Here is a 20552-nt window from a genome sequence, read left to right on the forward strand (position 1 = left end):
GACCTGACCTTGACCCTGACCTATGCTTGACTGATCCCTACATGGAGCTGACACTCTTGTAGGCCTTATAAGATGGATTGTGCACCGTTTTGACAGAGTTTATGGCGAGAGGCGCCCATTGCGAAGTCCTGAAGTCCATGCTACTGAAAGCCCGATTTCAGGTGTTTGACCTGACCTTGACCCGACCTGTGACCTCAAAATTCAACTTTAACCCTCGCCCATGTAGGGGGGGGGGGGTGGTGCAACCCCCCCTGAGGTTTTTCGGAAATAGTGCAAAAACGACGGCGCGCAGCGCCGCCAAATTTTGGGTACCTTATGGGGCAAACCTTGCGCATTTTTTGATAAAAAAAATTTGACCGGGTCATGTCAGGTCACGGAGTTATGACGTCACAAAGGGAACAGCCTCCGGCCGAATTTTCACAAACTGAGTGCCAACGCCCGAGGTTTCCTGCCGGTGGTACGGACATCGGTTGATGGATCGTGATGAAACTTCCCATGCATGTTGGGGCAAGTATTGGCTATCATATGGTATAAGAAACTTGACCAGGTCAGGTCAGGTCACGGAGCTATGACGTCACAAGAGGAACAGCGTCCGGTACTATTTTTGAAAAGCGCCCGAACCACTATTTTGCTAATTCTTGTCACCTCAATGGGAATATGCAGCAATATTAGCTTCTATAGGGAGCAAATGGACCTTCCAAATCCAAAAATACAATCAGATTTCAAAAATTTAAATTTTGATTTTTCGAATTTCTGCCGCCGACTGTGACCTTGCCGACTTCCGGCGCTCCCAACGCGCCATTTTTAGAGCTAGGGAAACGAAATACATACCAAACGATAGAGAATTGATCAAGGAACACGATAGTGAAGGTTTCAAGTCGATATCTCCCACCGTTTTGCCGCAATCGCCGCGGAAAGTTGAAAAAAGTCTATTTTTCCGAAAATTTGACCTTTGACCGGTCAAAAGTAGGTCAAATGTTGACCTAGGACCAAAAAATATACCACCAATCGCGAGATCTCGGCGAGAGCAATCCGTTGGTCTTTTCCGCTAAGCTCTACGACGCTCCGTTTTCAAACGCCAAGGGGGGGTCGCACCAACCCCCCCCCCCTGCATGGGCGAAGGTGGCAGATCGCCGTTTACGGGCGAGGGTTAAAGTACTCATCTGAAGCGTCTCGTCGCGCTCTTTCGTTTGCCGCCTCGTGCGTTTCGCTGCGCCTATTGGTTCTCGAGTTATCGGCTGGGGGCGTTTAACGCCCCCCCCCCCCCCAGCAAACGGTGGGTGGCGAAATACCCCAGCAACTGCCGGGTTAAGACCGTCGCATTCCCATCCATTTTAGATTTGGGGTCACCACGAGATCGTATCGTCTTCTGAAAAAAAAAACTTTTTTTTTGTAGTCGGCAAGTACACTTCGTTCATAGATAGCCGTGCTAGTTTCTCGAATTGGACATTTCTGCGTGGTGTCTGGTCAACATTCCGTTTTAACTTTCCCCGTCCTAAGGGTGAAGGTGAGGAGGTGAGTGCCATCCCCTGACGGTTTTATCGCTATTGCTTAGAACGTGTCAGTGGCAAAACAAAACATCAGTTTCGACAAATTGTGCCCGTTTGGTGCCCATCGGTTGGCCTGAGGCTGAATGACTTACCAGCGATTGATACCTATATATTTTAACCCTCGCCCTGGCAGGGCATTTTTCATATGTAACACGGCCTGGCAGGGGGGGGGGGGGTCGATGCGACCCCCCTCGCGATTGGCTCCTATGGCACCTAGCAACACCAAATTTGGTAGGTAGGTGGGCCCCCTAGAATTCTCGCCCCTGTGCACATTTGATTGGTCTAGGTCAATATTTAGGGGGGTTTTGGGGGGTATAAATGTAAAAATTTCGCTAAAAACAGGTTAAAAGTTTTTCGATTATAACTTTTGATCTAATTAAGATAGAGCAAAAAGAAAAGCACCAGTGAACTCAGCACGTCAAGGCGCGTCGAATGATATACTTTTTAGCTTGCTTAAGTGTACTTAAAGTGTTTCTTAAATTTTAAGTAAACTTAAATTAATAAATTAAGTTAAAGTTAACCAAATTGCATCATATCGCATATCATTCGATTCGGCTGATCACCAGGAACACAATGATACCATTTTTTAAGCTCTAGCGTCATTATGTGCCAAGTTATTGGCAAAAACGTCATTTGACCTCAGTTGACCTCATTTGACCTGACCCATGGATAAGTACACCAAACAAAGAAGCATCAAGTGACCTGCTGTTAGGTACTGTGGTTTCAAAGCACAAAAGGGATAGAACGAAGCGGATATCTCCAGTATTTTCCGAATTTAGTTTAACATTACGACGTAATGACCTCTAACTGACCTCAGGTCAGTGACCTAAAAAACCCGAACTATATGTTATACAACTCGGTGAACTTAGCACATCCTGAAAGTTTGAAGGAAATCGGTGCAAAACTGTGAGTTGGACAGGTGCAAAAAGAAAATTGAAATTTGACCATGACCTTGTACCGGTTTTTCTGACCTGGTGACCTGACCCAAGGTCACCCGGACCTGAAATTTTCAGGTCATATGTAAAAAGGTTGCTCCATAGGCTCTAGCAAATTTGGCGGCGCTGCGCGCCGCCGTTTTTACGCTATCTTCGAAAAACCTTAGGGGGGTCGCATCGACCCCCCTGCCAGGGCGAGGGTTCAGCGCTATCGAATGCAAAGTTGACATACCCCATTTTCAACGCTTTGGATCTGATCCAACTTGAAAAGAGCTAGTTATGCGCTAATTTGCCTAAAATATCGAAATTCGTTTGCTATACGAGTTACGACACATATACGATGCCCTTTGTCCTTTGGTGACCTGAATTTTGAATTCAAGGTTATCACATTGTTTTTCCTTTTCATCACAACTTTCTAAGGACCGTTTACCGCTAATCGCTACATGGCCCGAGACCCAAGTTAGAAGGGGTTTTAAGACGCCTCCCGCCAGAAAAACCTGTGATTCCACGAGCCCCAGAGCGGACACGGGCAGACGGATCGCATTTTTGCGCACCATAGTCCAGAGGCCAGTTTTACCAACAGAAAAATAGCCGCCTGCCGGAATTCTTTGCTTAAGACCGCTTCACATACGGAATTAATCGGTAAAGCCCTATCCAATTACGTGCCAATCGCGCTTACGTATGTGAAACGGTCTTTAGGCAAAAAATTCCGGAATCCGGCAGGCGGCTATTTTGCTGTTGGTAAAACTGGCCTCAGAACAAAAAAAAAAAAAGTAATCATAGTGACACATTCAAGTTTCGTTGCATTTGGTCGTGCGGCTGAAGTTTTTCTCCAGTGATAGTTGATACACTGTGTCAACTGTCGGTGGGAACTGGGAGCCGACGCCCACCTGTCGTCTATCCGTCGAAACTGATGTGAAGCGGCCACTCGTGGCCAATTCTATGTAAACCAGGTAGAACGCTCCCGACGAAAAACTGGGGACAAAAATAAATTTAGTAACCGTGACTCTGGTAACCGTGACTCTGACTATTTAGTAACCGTAACCATAAAAATGCAAAAAGACTTGTTGGACCAGTGCAAGAATGAATGGCAATTTTCACAAACGATCCAATTCTTTATCAGACTGGCCTAAATAATATCAAAATCAATCCTAAACTGAACGGTCCGTACTGCCATAATACCTCTAACGCTCTGGCCCCTAAAATCATCACCAATAGGTAAGCGTCCAATATCAGCCAATAAGCGTCAACTATTGCCTTACGCTGATTGGTGGGATTATTGCATTTGTTGTTTAGAATGCTGACGGTTCCGACAGCATGTCCTGTCCCCACTTTTCGTAATGTTGAAAGGCCGGAGCGCACCCCCTGCAGGTGGCCAGTAGAGCGATAGTGGCGTCATCTGCTTCAAGGCTCACTCAGCTCACTAGCAACACCTGCATCCGCTGATCCGCTGACTTCGCTGCGCAGTGGCTGGACTGGGCTGGACGCCCTATGGCCAGGGTTGTGCTCGACTCAAAAAAATTTGCCGACTCGACTCATCATTCAACTTCAGAATGCCCTGACTCAACTCTGACTCAAACAAGGAGCTGATTTTTTCCCTTGACTCGACTCATGACTCAAGCGGCTCAATGAAAATATGAGTTGACTCAAACTTGACTCAAATTTTTTATTGAGCCAAGTGTGTTGACTCAAAATTGACTCAGATAAAAAAGTTGTTGAGCGGGGGGGGGGGGGTAAAAAAATCCGGCAGCAGGGCCAGGCCTAAGTTGTTAAGCGGGGGGAGAATGAAAAACTTATACTGTATATTGTTTCTAGAAAGTTGAGTCAGCTGACTCATGTTCCTAAATGTTTTTGACTCAACTCAATGTCAAAAGTTATTTTACTGACTCAACTCTGACTCAACTCAACACCTTAATATTTTTGTCCGACTCAACTCTGACTCAACTCAACAGCTCAACATTTTATCCGACTCGACTCAAATCTGACTCATTTGAGTCAGAGTTGAGTCAAATTTCTGACTCGACTCATGAGTCAAGCACAACCCTGCCTATGGCCTCTGCGGTGTGACTGTCACCCAATGGCACATTGCACATTGCACACGGTGTCACGAACCGGTGTCTCAAAGTCCTGGTGTTTCGGTGTTCGGTGTACGTTTGTCAGTCTCGCACTCGGTGTCTGTCTCAGTGTATCGATGCCTCGGTGTCTTGGTGTCTCACTCTCGATGCCTCGATGTCTCATTGAAGGCCAACGACGGAAAATTTTATTTTAATTTTTTTTTTGAAAAATAATTATAAATCCAAAACTTTGAGAGTATCGAAAAAAAAAACGGAATATATGTCAGAGAAGTGGTCCATGTGCACCTACATGCCAATTGTTAGAAGAATCGGTTCAAAAATGTGGGAGTTATTTAAAATTTTATGACGTCACGACACACACATTTTTGAAAAATGGATTTTTTTAGAAGTTCTAGACCTCAAACGGAAGCAAAAATAGCACCATTCAGTTTGCTGTGAAAAACTGCATCAGATATACATCTTGTAGGCCTTAACAGCCAACTTCAAAATTTGACCTCACTTGACCTGACCTCGACGGTCGACCTGAAATTCATCCAGATGTGGCCCATATCACTTTTTTGAGTGTGCCTATTGAATTCTATGAATAAAATGACCCATAAAACATGTGTCGCACATGCCCTTTTCTATATTTTGTTTTTGGTGACCTGACCTGACCTGACCTGACCTGACCTTGACCTTGACCTTTGTTTGAATGATATTGTATGCAACGAATATTGTCTTGGTAGCCTAAGAACACGTTTTGGGCAATCAGTCTCAGTCCATTCTTCGGCAACTACGGTGCAAGGCCGATACTGTAGAAACTTGCAATTTGTCCCCTTGACCTGACCTTGACATGACCTCTGACCTACTTCAGCAAAAAAAAAATTGGGCTCTTAAGATCCGTCTTGTTGAGAGCTTTCGATTACCGTTTTCCCCGTCTTTCTACGACCATCGGTTCGGAAGTTAGACGGGGGGGGGGCAGAATCTGCCCCCCCCCAGCAGGGCGCGTATGGCTGAATAGCCCAGCGGGGCGCGGGTTAAAGATTGTTCTGGAATGACGGAACCATTTACCAATTAACGATGTTGTTGACAAATAACTGGTAAGTGAGATCAAACAAAACTAGGGACCATATGCTATATGTAATCTGGTCCTGGTTACGAGAAAGACTTAGGGTGGCAGACTTCCCCCCGCTTCCCCGATAAGACATCATTTTGCAATTTTTGAAGTTATAGAGCAACAACCACAACTTGACCAACAATTTTTCTTAGACTGCAGTTTTTTACAGTTGGCTGTGTTTTTTTTATAACACTACTTCATTCAATAGCCACATGGTGTATTGGGCGACTCGTAATTTGGATGCAGCACACTGTGGAGAGTGTAGTGAGCCACTGCGCCGGTCGGCCGCAGTCGGCCGCGGCACCAGTCGCAGGCCTAGGCCCGCAGGCCGCGGTGTCCGGCAGTGTCACACTCGTCAGACTCGTAGCTCCAGATGCAGGTGCTGGCCGTGGCGTCAAACACGGTGCCGTTCGCGCACTCCTCCTGTGTGACCTCCCAGTGGTCGCCGTTCCAGACGCAGGCGTAGAAGACGGGCGAGCAGGTGCGGTCCGGGTCCGGGTTGAGGCCGGGGTTCTTGCAGATGTGACTGGGAGGCGCCGTCGGCGCCGGCGGCTCGGTGGTGACCGGTGTGTCGGTCGGCTGGCCGGTCGGCTGCGGGCCGGGCGTGGGCTGGGGGATGTCGCCGTTCAGGCTGGTCCAGATGGCGTTCATCAGCGGGTTGGTGGTGCCGAAGCCGCACAGGCCGCGGAAGTCGTCCGTCTCCACCGACCAAACCATCGACCCTCCCAGGTCCATGTCCTTGATGTACTGCGTCTTGAGGTTGATGGACTCGAGGTCGTCGTATCCCACCCACAGTAGGTCTTTGTAGCTGTAGATGGCCTTTTGGTCTGGGTCGCGTACGGACGTCCAGCCGCCCTCGTCCAGGTACACGCAGATCTCATTGAAGCCACATACGCCGGCGGTGCGAGTGTACGGACAGGCCGGCATCCCTCCCGACATGGGCGCGTACAGGCCGTGTTGGTTCCGGTCGGCCAGCGTGAAGCCGCGCCCGTACAGCGGGATGCCCATGGCGATCTTGTGCGGCGGCACTCCGCCCTCGATGTAGTAGTTGACGGTGAAGTTGACACTGAAGTACTGATAGGCCTCGTGGCCGGGCTCCAGGTCCTGTGGTGACAGGTATAGCGGCGCCACGTGGCCCGTGAACGGGTCGAACGCACCGTGGTAGTCGTACGCCATCACGTTGAAAATGTCCAGGTACTGGGCCATGATGTCGAGGTCGTAGGACTCGTCGATGGTGGTCTTGCCAGGTCCAACGGCGGCGCTGAGCAAAAGACCCTCGGGCTCGAACGCCGTCTTGAGCTCTTTGATCAGCAAGGCGTAGTCAGTCTTGTCGATGGGCTGTCCTCCCCTCTCGGCAGGGTATTCCCAGTCCATGTCCAGACCGTCAAAGTTGTACTTCTTCAGGAACTGAACGCAGCTCTGGATGAAGGTGGTGCGCTTTGACGCATCAGCTGCCATCGATGAGTACTTCTCCGAGCCCTCGTTCCATCCGCCGATGGCCAGAATGGCCTTGAAGTTGGGATTGAGCTTCTTTAGGTTGGTGAAGCGAATGAAGCCGCCTTTGCCATAGTTATCATACAGATCGTTCCACGGGTCCAGCGACTTGATCTGGTTGGTGTTGGGATCCAGACCGGCAAAGCCGTAGATGCCATGGGTACAGAGGTACGGGTTGAAGTCCTCAATGTCGAACTTGCCCAGTCCGGGCCGATACACCGCCCAGGTGCCGTAGTAGCAGGTGGCCATGTACCGGGGACTGGTGACACCGTCACCAGCAGCGGCCGCGGCCGTCGCCACGGTCGCCAGCAGCACAGCGCGCAGCATGGCCAGGAGCCACTGAGGAGTGGGTGAATGAGAGCGGCTGCCGCACCGACACCGTCTGTCCAGGAGTGGCGCACGTCCCGGAGTGGTGTGTCGGGCCGCTGCGGCGGCAGCCGAGCCGTCCCACGGTGCCACCCCCTGCAGACGCTCCCACGAGCCGCACCCGGCTGATAAACAGCGGCGCCAGACGGTGCAGGCTCCGAGTTTCTGGGTGCGCCAGACCAAGCAGCATAGAAACCAGGGCCTCGTCTAACATTTAGCTGTGGCGGTGGGGGCAAACCCCCGAAGTCACCGGCCAGGCCCCCCCTCCCAGTCGGGGCAAAAATGTCACCACTGGGGGGGGGGGGGGGGGGGGGGGCTCGAAAGCGAAAGCGGGTCGGCAAAAGCGAAAAGGCAAACGAATTTTACTGAGAGTTGTCAGTACGCATAAATAAATGCGTAACCGAAACATGGATGCAATGTGGGCACATTGACATAGGGGAGGACCATACAAGAGTACGCACCTAATGCATTTTGTCGTTTCACACCGTTCGGTTTTGGTCTACGGCTACGATCAGTATATTCCGATAAAGCCTGATCATTTGTCCACAAACTGTCATGACCACAGCGGCCTACGTCCAATTTAAAGCGTGACGTAAGCAATTTTCTAACACCCTGCATTTGCGTACTCTTGCCCGATAGGCAGTACAAGAGTACGCACTTCGTGCGGGTGGAGTACGCACTTCGTGCGGGTGGAGTACGCACTACGTGTATGCATTCCTACTCGCTGGAATCAATGCATTCATGCAAGTAATTAAACTATTGTTATCTTTATTGCCGCAGCCACTAAAACGGTCACTCTTAACAGAGTCGAGGCGCCCCGCTGTGGTCGTGCAAATGCCCCCTGGTCTACCAGAAACAGTGATGCTCTTCGTGGTTTCCCCAACTGCTCGGCGTCCCCCCGAGTGTCATCCACCTTGTTGGCCAATCCCGTGAATGTGCTGAGGGGTTGCGCGCCTGATGCACTAAGTTGATTAATGCAACACAACCACGCACTCGGAAAACTGCGTACTCTTGTCCGCCACGGCAATGCGTACTCATGGCCGACACATACGGTAGACACAAAGCTGGCTGAGAGCTGGCGCCACAGTCGTCGCGTAAACAATTGGGACTTGACACACACACCAGATTCCCCGTGGTATCTTGTTAGGAAAAAATGAAAATTCTATTGCCGCTCCCTGAGGAAGGTCACACCTTTTCCTTCACCCCAAAAAGTCTAAAAAGCGATGTGAAAAACACGTCTAAGCCTCTAAAAAAGACAAGTGAGCCCGTAGCGCGCCCACCTTCCACCATCGAAGCCGCGTGACTGAGAGAGAGCTTCCTTAGGACTCGAGATGACGCTGATGAGGCGTTGCTAAGCAACCGAAACAGCTGCTGCGTACTCCTGTCGCCTGCGTCCTCTTACCCGCCTTTACCCTACCCGATTACCTGTGGCTGTTTTCACGTGTTTATTTTGTTTATTTGATACCAATCTTCTTTCGCTCTGCAACACGTTACATTTCGTCTTTTCAGGCGACTCAACTCCGTGTCCCGGACATTCTCCTTTACGTATCAATATATTGTTTCTGTCCTTGGGGCGACATTCTGTTGTTTTTTACCTATCGTCGTCCTCACTATAAACGTGACGTCCAACTTCTGGCTGGACGGTCACCGGTGTGCGGCGAGAGTAGCTAATTGTAATGAAGTAGGTTCCTATTCTGGGTGATGGTAAGCGCAGCTTGGTGGTCTGTCTGTGGAGACGGGAACATACATATAGTAAGTTTCAAATCGGATCAAACCAAACCTGACCTAACTTCACCTACAACCTACAACCAAAAACCCGCAACCTACTCGTACAACCTAAAACCTACCACCTAAAACCTAAAATCTACAACCTACAGCCTAAGCTACAGCGTCTCTCCTTGGTTGCAAAAAGAAGTGTGATGCCTGCTTTACTACTCCCCAAAATAGTACCATTTAACCTTGCCAAGTTGAGCTTTCCTTGATTTGTCCATGTTTTAAAATGTTGGGGAGAGGGCTGACTGGCAAGTTGGGGGGGGGGGCTGACCAGCCAGTTGGGGGGGGGGGGGCTGAAGCCCCCCCAACTGTATAGGATCCTACGCCCCTGGACTGGACTGTATATACCTATCATGTTTATAAAGAGAAAAAAAAACAAAGCAAAACGAAATGAAAAGGACAAAACAAAACGCCGCATAATACAGGGCGTTGCAGGTAAACCCGACACTTGAGAGGCAAAATACGAAATCGGCAATGAAAGCATGAATATTGCACGCACAGGCCTGGCATTTTATTCAGCACCAGTTCGAGTCATATGCTGCACTTCTACTCGATGTAACCGCCGTCGGCGGCGACGACCATCTCAAGCCGAGGGCGAAATGATTCGTACGCCTTGGCGACCGTGTCCTTGTCTACGGCGGCGAACTCTGCCACGATGGCGGCCTTGAGAGAGTCGACGGTATTGTGTGCGTGCTTGTTGGTCTTGGCCTCGATCACGCCCCAGAAGAAATAATCGAGGGGGTTGCGGTCAGGTGAGGAGGGCGGCCACAAGTCCGGCGACCAGTGGTGAGGGACGTTGTTGAGCAGCCACGCCTGCGTCGTCCTGGCTGGCCTTTGTGCGCCGGGGCGGAGTCTTGCTGGAAGACGTAGGGGCGTCCGTTGGCACGCCCCTACGGTGTTTTGGGGAGGCAATTGATCATAGAGATGTTGTAACATACTGCCCAAACTTTTCATCGTGAGCACAGAGCATAGCACTCGAATAAACACGTTTTTTTCAAGTGTCGGATTTACCTGCAACGCCCAAAAAAAGTGTAGGTAGGACAAACCGGGAATACACAGAAAATCACTAAATATTACCTCTCCTAGTGATCTAGGTATTTGTAGTAAGCACATATCAGATATTCGTTTATGCAAGTATGCATATGTATATTACCCCTACATATTGGTAAAGGGTGGTATTTTAGTAGCGAGTATGTGAGTGATTGGATTTCTAAATTATATGACGGTAGCTACTAGCTATCCATCCTACCAAGTAACACCAGAAGGTGTTTGACAGTTGACACTCCTCAGAACATATACAATGCGAACAAAGTATGCGGTCACAGTCGCAGCGCAGGCACTTACGGGCCCCCAAGAAGGCCCCCACATAAATATTTAAGGGAGACCGGGGTTAGTTGGGCCAGTTTTTACTTGAAGCGTCATAACTACGGTATAACTATTAGGTACATATCATTATTTGTTGACTGTTAACTGAGAGCTTATTTCTTCATCTTTTAAAGAAGACTTAACCCGGCAGTTGCTGGGGTATTTCGCCACCCACCGTTTGCTGGGGGGGGGGGGCGTTAAACGCCCCCAGCCGATAACTCGAGAACCAATAGGCGCAGCGAAACGCACGAGGCGGCAAACGAAAGAACGCGACGAGACGCTTCAGATGAGTACTTTTAAGTTGAATTTTGAGGTCACAGGTCAGGTCAAGGTCAGGTCAAACACCTGAAATCGGGCTTTCAGTAGCATGGACTTCAGGACTTCGCAATGGGCGCCTCTCGTCATAAACTCTGTCAAAACGGTGCACAATCTATCATATAAGGCCTACAAGAGTGTCAGCTCCATGTAAGAGTCAGTCAAGCATAGGTCAGGGTCAAGGTCAGGTCAACCGGGTAGGCACATATCCCCGAAAATCAAAACTAATATTCGCAGCCTGTGACACATGTTTTATGGCTAAATTGGGGCGTAGAACACGATGGTGACATTCATTTTACCATATGTGTACGTGTTTGGCTAAAAAAGTTCAATTTAAGAAATGCATGTATCATGGTCGTGAAGTAGTCACGAGAAATTGCCAAGATTCAGTTCAAGATTTTGGAAAATGCGGAATGATAATCAACAATCGAAGATAGCCATTTGATTGTACATGGTATTGGCAGTCTAATGGCGTTTACGGCATGTCTTTATGTCTATCCTGTGATTTTATATGATTTTTTGAACATATGCCGTTTTTGGTCGAAAACTCAGAAATCATGACGTCACTAAAACCTCGATATCTCAAAAATTTTCCGACCGATTTTTTTTAAACTTTGTCACAATAAACTTCAATCAATTCCCTACAGGTACCCAAAATTTGGCGCGCCTGCGGCGCGCCGTTTTTATGCTATGGCCCGGCGAAAAAACGGGGGGCGTTTAACGCCCCCCCCCAGCAACTCGCGGGTTAATATGAGAGAGATGGTAATATCGTCTTGGTGTCATATCTGATCAAAGCAACCATCCCCCAATGTCCCAACTTACCCAACCAATGTGAGTCGGGCCAGGGTTGGGGCAAGTTGGGGTGCACTAGGAAAAACAGTGTATCTCAACACATTTTTATTCATGTTTTACATGAACAATCTTCGCTAATCCATGCGGGCATGTTTATCAACATTTAATGACAAAACGCAAACGTTTGTAGTTCTTCTGCGTCAAACAAAAACGCACACACGCAAAATATGTATGACCAGCTTCAGGTGCTTTAACCCGCGCCCTGCTGGGGGGGTGTTTGAACACCCCCCCTTGTGGTTTTTCGCGAATATCTCAAAAACGGCGGCGCGGAGCGCCGCCGTTTTTGGTACGCCTTATCATACATCAATTCTACACATGTTGTGAAAATTTCAGACCAAAGTCATTCAAGGTCAGGTCACCAGGTCACTTGAAGTGACCTCACCTCATAAAAAGTTTCAATGTCTGTCATAGCTACACCGAGTGACCGATCGCTTTGAAACTTTCAGCGATTGCTAAGAGCAATAGCATGTACAAAATGTATATCTCAGAATTTTGATATCGATGACCTAAGGTCAGGTCAATTTTGCGACCTCCCCATTATAAGTCAATGGGAGAAAATTGAAATGCGCCTCTTTTGGACGAAAGACATTATAACCACTCCCAAACACTGAATTACAAGTGGTTTGGACACACTGAACACGAAAATGGTGTCCGTGACCCCTGTTTATGCCCTGAGGTCATCTTAGGTCACGAATGGTATCTAACAGTTTTTCGCAAATAACTTTTGATAGAGGCATGCTAGAGCGATGAAAACGCATTAGATGTGTTCAGCTCGACGATACGGATCGACTGATATGCAACATGACCCTTTCCGGTCAGGTCATGACCTTGACCTGAGGTCAAATTTTCAAGTTGACCTTTCAAGGTCAAGTTATAGTTCAGTCGATGCGTCTTGACGAGAGGAACACGATGCCGGTAAAAGTAAGCTCGTACAAGGCTTGGGTCAAAAGTTATTGCAGAAAAACTGTTTCCGAAAAAATCGGTTATTTTTGCAGTTTTTGCCCACTGCAGGCAAAACCGTTGACGTTAGGTCAAATCTGAGACAATTACTCAGAAAGGGCGTTAATAGGGCTATCGAATGCGCTTTTCCGCGGCGCTGTAGCTCTATTGGTTCCCGAGTTATGCGTTGGCTTCTTGGAAATTTTCGACATTCGACCTGGAAATCGGTGAAATTTTGCCTTCAATGACCTCTGGTGACCTGACCTTTGACCTGACCAAAAATTGACCGAAGTAATTTCCTCATTATTTTTGACGCTCTTTCGAACGCCGCCTTCCGCGTATCGCTACGTAGCCCAGGAGCCGAGTTAGAAGGGGGGGTGTTCAGACACCCCCCAGCAGGGCGTGGAAATCCAGGACCCCCAGCCGGGCGCGGGTTAAAGGGACCCTCCCACCTTCAAAAAAGTTAATGAATTGGCATGAAAGTGATGTCGCTCGATTCAGAAAGAGCAAAAACGAATATCTACCAAATTTCACCGAAAAATATTCACCCGTTTTCAAGATATTAGACTTTTACTTTTGTTTACTTTTTTGGGATCTCCGCTATTCCTAGCGACTTCATTTTAGAAGTGCGGCGTTCGCGGCAGATGTTGCGCGCAAAAAGCATATACCACCACTGCTTTACAAAGATGTTAGTATAAGGCTAACATCTTTGTAATAAAGATGTTAGTATTAGTTAAAATCGTTAGATTACCGCTGACGTCACAAATTCTAAGGGGGCATCTCAATGCATTAGCCCCTTAGAATCCGAAAACTGTGAGTTTCAAATTCCATATCTCCGAATTAAAGCATTTTTCGATGTTGTGAGTGCCCAAACCGGTATTTGCAGGCCATGGCCACCAATTTGGCTATCTCAACTCAAAACTAATGTTAAGGTGGGAGGGTCCCTTTAAAGGGACCCTCCCACCTTCAAAAAAGTTAATGAATCGGCATGAAAGTGATGTCGCTCGGTTCAGAAAGAGCAAAAACGAATATCTACCAAATTTCATCGAAAAATATTCACCGGTTTTCAAGATATTAGACTTTTACTTTTGTTTACTTCTTGGGATCTCCGCTGTTCCTAACGACTTTATTTGAAAGTGCGGCATTTGTTGCGCGCAAAGCAGCATATACCACCGCGTGCTACAAAACGTTTTAGTCAAACATTTAACGGACGTTCGAAAGCCTGATGACGTCATCAGACTCCCGTAATGGTTAAGAGATAGGGACCACGCTGGTCCCACCCTGCAAGTAAAGGGAAGAAATTTCTTGAACACCATAAAGCTGCGGGGGTTGCGACCAGGATAAATGGTGGTTTCTGAGCCTGGCCGCAAACTTGGCTATCTCAACTCAAAACTAATGTTAAGGTGGGAGGGTCCCTTTAACCCGCGCACCGACGGGGGTCTGCGCCAACTTCGCACCGACGGGGGGGGCGGATGACCGCCCCCCCCCTGAGATCTCGAGAACGAAGCAAGATAGCGACAAGCGGTAAACGGCATCGGATACGCACGGACAAGGTCTACAATTTTTACAAAGATCATTTTCAGGTCAGGTCAAAGATGACGTCACAGGGGTCGAAAAAGTCAAAATGGCGGCGCTAGATATGGATAGAGTTTTTCTCGAATAACTTTCGAATTAGTCAAGATAGGAACAAACTAAGGGCATTATCGTAATCCTCTCGTCAATCCGCATCGAATGTTATATATGTTGACCTCGAAAGGTCAAGGTCAAAGGTTGACCTCAGGTCACGTGACCTCGAGGTCATCATGTATATCATTCGATGCGTCTTGACGAGCTGAACACAATGAGACCATCCGCGCGGCTGTATCTTGTTCCTGTACGGAGTTATTGGCCAAAAACCTTTGGTGACCTTTGATGACGTCACATGACCTTACAGCTGCCCAACAGCAAAACAGACCTCAAGGTAGGCGTATTTGGAAATTCCGACCTCGACGAGCGTCTGTGGTAGAAAACCACCACTTTGGTAGGGGAAACTTCTGCTGCCTGCTACCGTTTGCACTGCATGTCTCGCTGTAGTTGCGACCGATTGCAACATCTATGCAAGTCAGCAAGGGTACGTACCTTAGCGATATACGTACTTTATAATTTACGTACTTTTTCGATGCGTATTTTCGTCTTTGACGTACTTTTGTCTAGGTATACGTACTTTGTACTGTACGTATCTACCTCTGCGATACGCCTACTTCTGTCCTTGACGTAGGTACTTATTCCATACGTACTTTATACTCGACGTACTTTTGCGATACGTACTTATGCCTTGACGTACTCTTGTCAATACCTCCTTTATGCTGTACCCACTTTTGTTTGTTTGTTTTGTTTGTTTTGTTGGGTTAGGCCCTTTCGGTCCATTAACACGCGCAGTGGAAGGGGGGGCGGATTTCGCCCACCCCTCCTGTTTTTCGCCAATAACTCGCGCCGCAAGCATAATATCAATGTGAAATTTCGGCTACCTGTCCAGAATTGAATTGCGGATCTTCTCATGCAAGAGGTAAGAAAATCGGTTCACAACTTTTCTAGTAATAGCGGTGTAAAGTCAAACATCCTGCCGCCGCGGCGGCGCGGCGGCGCGGCGGCCGGCGCTAGCCGTTACGCGCCGCCTGAATTGTAGACTGTGCCGGGGCGGGACGGTTCCGTCTTTACATCGCGCTCCTTACCGCTGATTACATTAGATTCGCGTCAAATTCGGTGAGAAGACTGAGAAATGTACAGGCAATCACATGGTCAAAGAATTTTGGAAATCGGCCGGTAACAACTTAAGTTATGAGTGTGTAAACACAAAATTGTGATTGCCGCGTTTCCCGCGTCGGCCGATCCCGCTTCAGCCGGCGACATCTTACCCTTAGCAGGCTTCTAACTGCCATATTTATTTCTTGTAGTGCTCTTTGTATGTAAGGCATGTAGGTGATTGATAAATTCCTTTTTAATGACCTCCTTACAAATTATTTATGTTTTTGATGTATTTAGCTTGATACAAATTTTCGGCCACGGGCCTTGATCACATATCAGTTTAAACACAGACAGTCTGTGTTTAAACACAGTCTGTGTTTAAACTGATATGTGATCAAGGCCCGTGGCCGAAAATTTGTATCAAGCTAAATACATCAAAAACATAAATAATTTGTAAGGAGGTCATTAAAAAGGAATTTATCAATTGCCATATTTATTGTTGGATTATCTAGAAATTCACCATACATACTCACAAATGTCTGTTCTTTCGTATAGTGAAAGATTGAAGAAAATCGGCTAGTAACTTTTTGAGTTATCGGCATGTAAACGCAAAAAAGTCGCTAATATGGCAGATTTGACCACATTTGACCTCATTTGACCTTGAAGATATTGACCTAGGGTCATGAAATTCACACACAACAGAGTTCCCCATGGCCCCCACCTACCCTCCAAATTTCGTCTTTCTAGCTCCAGTGGGAGCTGAGATCTTAGGGGGGCGACATCCGCCCCCCCCCCTTCCACTGGGCGTAGTACTCGCAACCCTTCCACTGCGCGTGTTAAGACCATTTCAGAGCCGGGAGGATGATAGGATATAGGGGGAGACATTGGTCTGGGCAGGCACCCTAGTGAGTCGCCGGGGCTGAGCCCGTCCAGAGGACAGGCCACCCAGCCCCAAGGCACTCACTGCACCCGGCTACGGGGTGCGCTCCCTCGGGAGCAGCGGTGCCGCTGGCCAAGGGAGCAGCCCGCATGAGATAAAGTTGCCTGTCCAGTCCGGAGGGGGTTTGCGGCGTGGAGGAGAAGGATTTCAGTATCCTGAGGATAGAAGCACGGAACGGTGCACTTTTACGATATGTGCTTTTGTCCTTGACGTACTTTTGTCCATGCGTACTTAATAATGCACCTATACGTACTTCTTCGATGCGTACTTTTGTCCTTGACGTACTTTTATCCATTCGTGCTTTATACTGTACGTACTTTTGCCATGCGTACTTTTGTCCTTGACGTAGTTTTGTCCATGCGTACTTTATACTGTACGAACATTTGCGATACGTACCTTTGTCCTACGTGCCAGGGGCGTCGCCACAGATTTTCGACAGGTTGGACGGATCGGCCGACTAAAAACCCAAAATTAAGTATCGTTACCGTACTTTTTCAGGCCGATGCATTATCTGTTCAACGGTACTGGGCTGAATTCCTACGCGGTACGCGTCTGAAGTATTCATTTTTACACGGTTAACCAGAGCCTCCGGTCTTCTATCAGGGTCTGAAATAAGTCTGAGGCATTCATTTTTACACGGTTAACCAGAGCCTCCGGTCTTCTATCATGGGCTCGGCTGTCAGTTGTTGACACATGCCGTCAATCTGATAGTTACCTAACAACTGTAGGTATACATCATACGTGGTGGTTGCTTTAGGTATTTGTCACAACTCTGAACTCATAATCTCTTTTGGTCTTCAGTATGAATGGGCGGCGCGGGTCGGCGTGAAGCGCCGCGAGATTTTCGTCGACGGTCGAGGTCGAAAATGTGTACATATATGCATAGATGTCGCTACAATAGCTTGACATGCAGTGCAAATTGTAGCAGACAGCAGTAGTTTCCCCTACCAAAGTGGTGGTTTTCTACCACAGACGCTCGTCGAGGTCGGAAATACCAAATACGCTCAAGGTAGTGAAGGTTGATCGTGTATGAAGTCATGTGGGGTATATGGGGCCATTCCGACCCGTTTTAGTGGTAAAAACAGGGAGTTGCTTTTCCCCCATTGACTTATAATGGGGAGGTAGCGAAATTGACCTGACCTTAGGTCACAGACATCAAAATTCCGAGATATAAAAATTGTAGCTACTAATGACCTAATAACATCCTGCGACTTTCAAAGGCCTCCGACATCTACTGTAGCTCTGGCACGTTGACAAAGTTGCAAAAAAGTGACTTGAGGTTGGGTCATTCAAAGTGACCTGGTGACCTGATCTTGAAAGTTAGGAGGTTCAAACTTGCACACCATGTGCAAAATTGATGAGAGAATAGTCGTACCAAATTTGGTTTTCCCGCTATCCGCGAAAAACCTCAGGGGGGGGGGCGGATATCCGCCCCCCGTCGGTGCGCGGGTTAAAGGGACTATCCCACCTTCTAAAATGTCGTTAAAACCAGTTAAATTGTGCCCGACTTTATAGATTGGATGACCGGGAACACGGTTCTGGCATTTATTTTTCATTAAACATCTTAGGCTTCCCATATTCCAAACACAAACTTTCAAATATGTGACGTCACAGCCCAAAATTACCTCCTTCCCCAGGCCACATTACTGTCATAAAGCTGATTCTTTTTACTCTGTAGGCACCACAACAAAGTTCAGACCAAGTTTTAAGCGATTTTTCAACGAACAAACCCATTGAAATCAGAATGACTAAACGAGGTGACGTCACACTAACGGTCGCTCCATGTTGAAGATAGGGCCTTGTACAAGGCCCATTTTCAAACGAAGGGAACGAATTTCTTCAACACCAAGAGGCCGCGGGGGTTGCAACCTAGATAGATAGTGGTTTCTGAACCTTGCCGCAAACTTGGCTATCTCAACTCAAACCCCATGTTAAAGGTGGGATAGTCCCTTTAATATAATGCACCACCAACCTCACTCTTTCGCTCTCCGAGTAACAGCTTTGACAGATGAAGGCTCTGCTGCTCCCTGTGCAGAGTACATGTGCCCAATCTTCACATTGCGAGCATTTCTCCCTCGACTTGCTGTTGACAATCTTGCCCAACTTGCCCAACATTAACCCTCGCCCCGTTGGGGGGGCCATTTTGGCCCCCCCCCCTGTGGTTTTTCCTGAATAGCAAGAACACGGCGGCGCGCAGCGCCGCCAAATTTTCAGTACCTTTCCGGGCATCAATTTGACACCTTCACACCAAATTTCAAGTCTTAGGTCACCTTAGGTCAGGAGTTATTGAGGTCAAACTGAGGTCATGTTCGAGCAAAAATGAGCAAAAAACATGCAATCTTGAAACGCTCACCAAATCTACAGTTATCAAGCAATTTCAAAGTTCTTTATATGGTCTAATAGACAAAAAGCGGTGCTACAAAACTGCTATCTCGGATTTTCAAAATTTTGGGTTTTTGACCAAAAAAAAAATTCAAAAAATTGATTTTTTTTAGAAAAATTAAAAAATCCAAAATTTTTCCGAATTTCGAAAAAACCGGAACATATGTGATAGTCCCTGCGCTCTTCTATATACATGCCAAATTTCAGATCGATATCTCGTTTTTTGGCCAAGTTATAGCGAAAAAACTGTTCAAAAATGATGACGTCAAATTTTTGAACTCAATTTTTAGCGATTCTAGACCTCGTACGGCAAAACAAAGACCACCTTTGAACTCCCCGTGACGAGCTGCATCGATTCGATACCCATTTTATGCAAAAATATCAACTTTGAAATTTGACCTTATTTGACCTGACCTTGACCTGACCTTGACCTGACCTTGACCTGACCTTGACCTGACCTTGACCTGACCTTGACCTGACCTTGACCTGACCTTGACCTGACCTTGACCAAAACGTGACCTAAGCTGGCCCCAAAGGCTGCCTGACCCACATAATCGCATTTGTCATGTAAAATGGACCATAAAACATGTATCACACGACACTTTCATATTGTGACCCCCCAGTGACGTGACCTCAGTGACCTGACCTGGTATCAGTGACCTCAACTAGCAAAATATGTGTTTGAAGAACATTTCCCCATCGATGATTTTCAATGAAATGCATTTTACTCGATTTTACAACGCATTTCTTGAAATGCCTGTAAACGGTGAAAATTGGACCTTTGACCTGACCTGTGACGTCATCGGTTTGACCTAGGTCAATAAAATTGGGTCACAAGGTAGTTCCCTGATAGGGCTATCCAACACCGTTTGCCGCTTGTCGCTACGTTGCGTGGTTCTCGAGATCTTAGGGGGGGGCCAAAATGGCCCCCCCCCCAACGGGGCGCGTTGCTCGGCAGAGCCCAACGGGGCGCGGGTTAACCTGGCCCAACTAACCCCGAAGCGCCATTTTTATTTTGGGACCACGTGAGCAATTCACAAAAATTTGGCGAAGAACGGTTGAGAGTGTACCTACTCATAGCCAAAATGTCCGCAGGTCTGTCAGGCGTAGCGAATTTGCAATGTTTCCACTGTCAATAACACTAGAAGAAAATATTTTCAAAGCAAGAAAATCACTTTTGGTAGGTACCTGAAAACACATCTTTAGCGATTATTAACAGCACTTACCTCAGGACGCGCCGACAACGTTGACAAACAGACGGCGTTACTGTGCATGCGCAAAATAAGTTTGAAACGCCAACTGCCGAGAAGTATTGGAAATATCCCTACCGTCCCAACTTACCCCTGGCACCAACTAGCCCCGGTCTCCCCTATGACTGGCCACACAGCTGCCAGGCCGAGAGGACAGCGACATCTATGTAGAATTAGGTAGATGGCGCTTTGGTAGAGTGGGGTGCCGGGACCCACTCGGACGCAGGCCACCGCCAACCATCATCAGCCACGGCGCCAAAGCCTCCATGGAGAATGTCCATGCAAACAGTCTTGGAGAGCTTTCCAGTAACACAAAGAAACCCATGGCGCCGCGGCCGGACGCAGGGGGCTGCAGCGCGCAGCGACACAGGTCCCAGACCCAGTGGCTCCCAGCAAGGCCGTACCTATATTGGGCCAAGAAGCAGCAGTTACTTTTCGGTCAGGACGATTGCTGCTGCCCGTCTGTGGGAATGGCACATCATCACGTGTGTTATAG

At 47.8% G+C, this 20552-nt stretch overlaps 2 protein-coding genes across 2 annotated transcripts; both read right to left on the reverse strand.

Moving 5' to 3' along the window:
• Window positions 1-5856: 5856 nt before the first annotated feature.
• Window positions 5857-7883, reverse strand: LOC122384654 (chitotriosidase-1-like). Its single transcript, XM_043372256.1, has one exon. The coding sequence runs from the start codon at window positions 7475-7477 to the stop codon at window positions 5972-5974; it is 1506 nt and encodes a 501-aa protein (XP_043228191.1). The 5' UTR covers window positions 7478-7883; the 3' UTR covers window positions 5857-5971.
• Window positions 7884-9835: 1952 nt separating this feature from the next.
• Window positions 9836-20324, reverse strand: LOC122384643. The gene is made up of 2 exons (XM_043372240.1): window positions 20273-20324; window positions 9836-10146 (listed from the first exon to the last, which is right to left on the reverse strand). The coding sequence occupies exons 1-2, from the start codon at window positions 20322-20324 to the stop codon at window positions 9836-9838; spliced, it is 363 nt and encodes a 120-aa protein (XP_043228175.1).
• Between the last annotated feature and the right edge of the window lie 228 nt (window positions 20325-20552).

The sequence above is a fragment of the Amphibalanus amphitrite genome, unplaced genomic scaffold (assembly GCF_019059575.1).
Source record: "Amphibalanus amphitrite isolate SeventyFive unplaced genomic scaffold, NRLGWU_Aamphi_draft 000195F_arrow, whole genome shotgun sequence".
NCBI lineage: Eukaryota > Metazoa > Arthropoda > Thecostraca > Balanomorpha > Balanidae > Amphibalanus > Amphibalanus amphitrite.

Excerpts from the sequence above, each read along its gene's own strand:
- LOC122384654 (XM_043372256.1), bottom strand. The coding sequence starts at position 7,477 with ATGCTGCGCGCTGTGCTGCTGGCGACCGTGGCGACGGCCGCGGCCGCT.
- LOC122384643 (XM_043372240.1), bottom strand. The coding sequence starts at position 20,324 with ATGGAGGCTTTGGCGCCGTGGCTGATGATGGTTGGCGGTGGCCTGCGT. Across the intron at positions 10,147-20,272 it reads TGGCGGTGGCCTGCGTCCGA|CAAGACTCCGCCCCGGCGCA; the intron begins GTGGGTCCCGGC and ends TACGTCTTCCAG.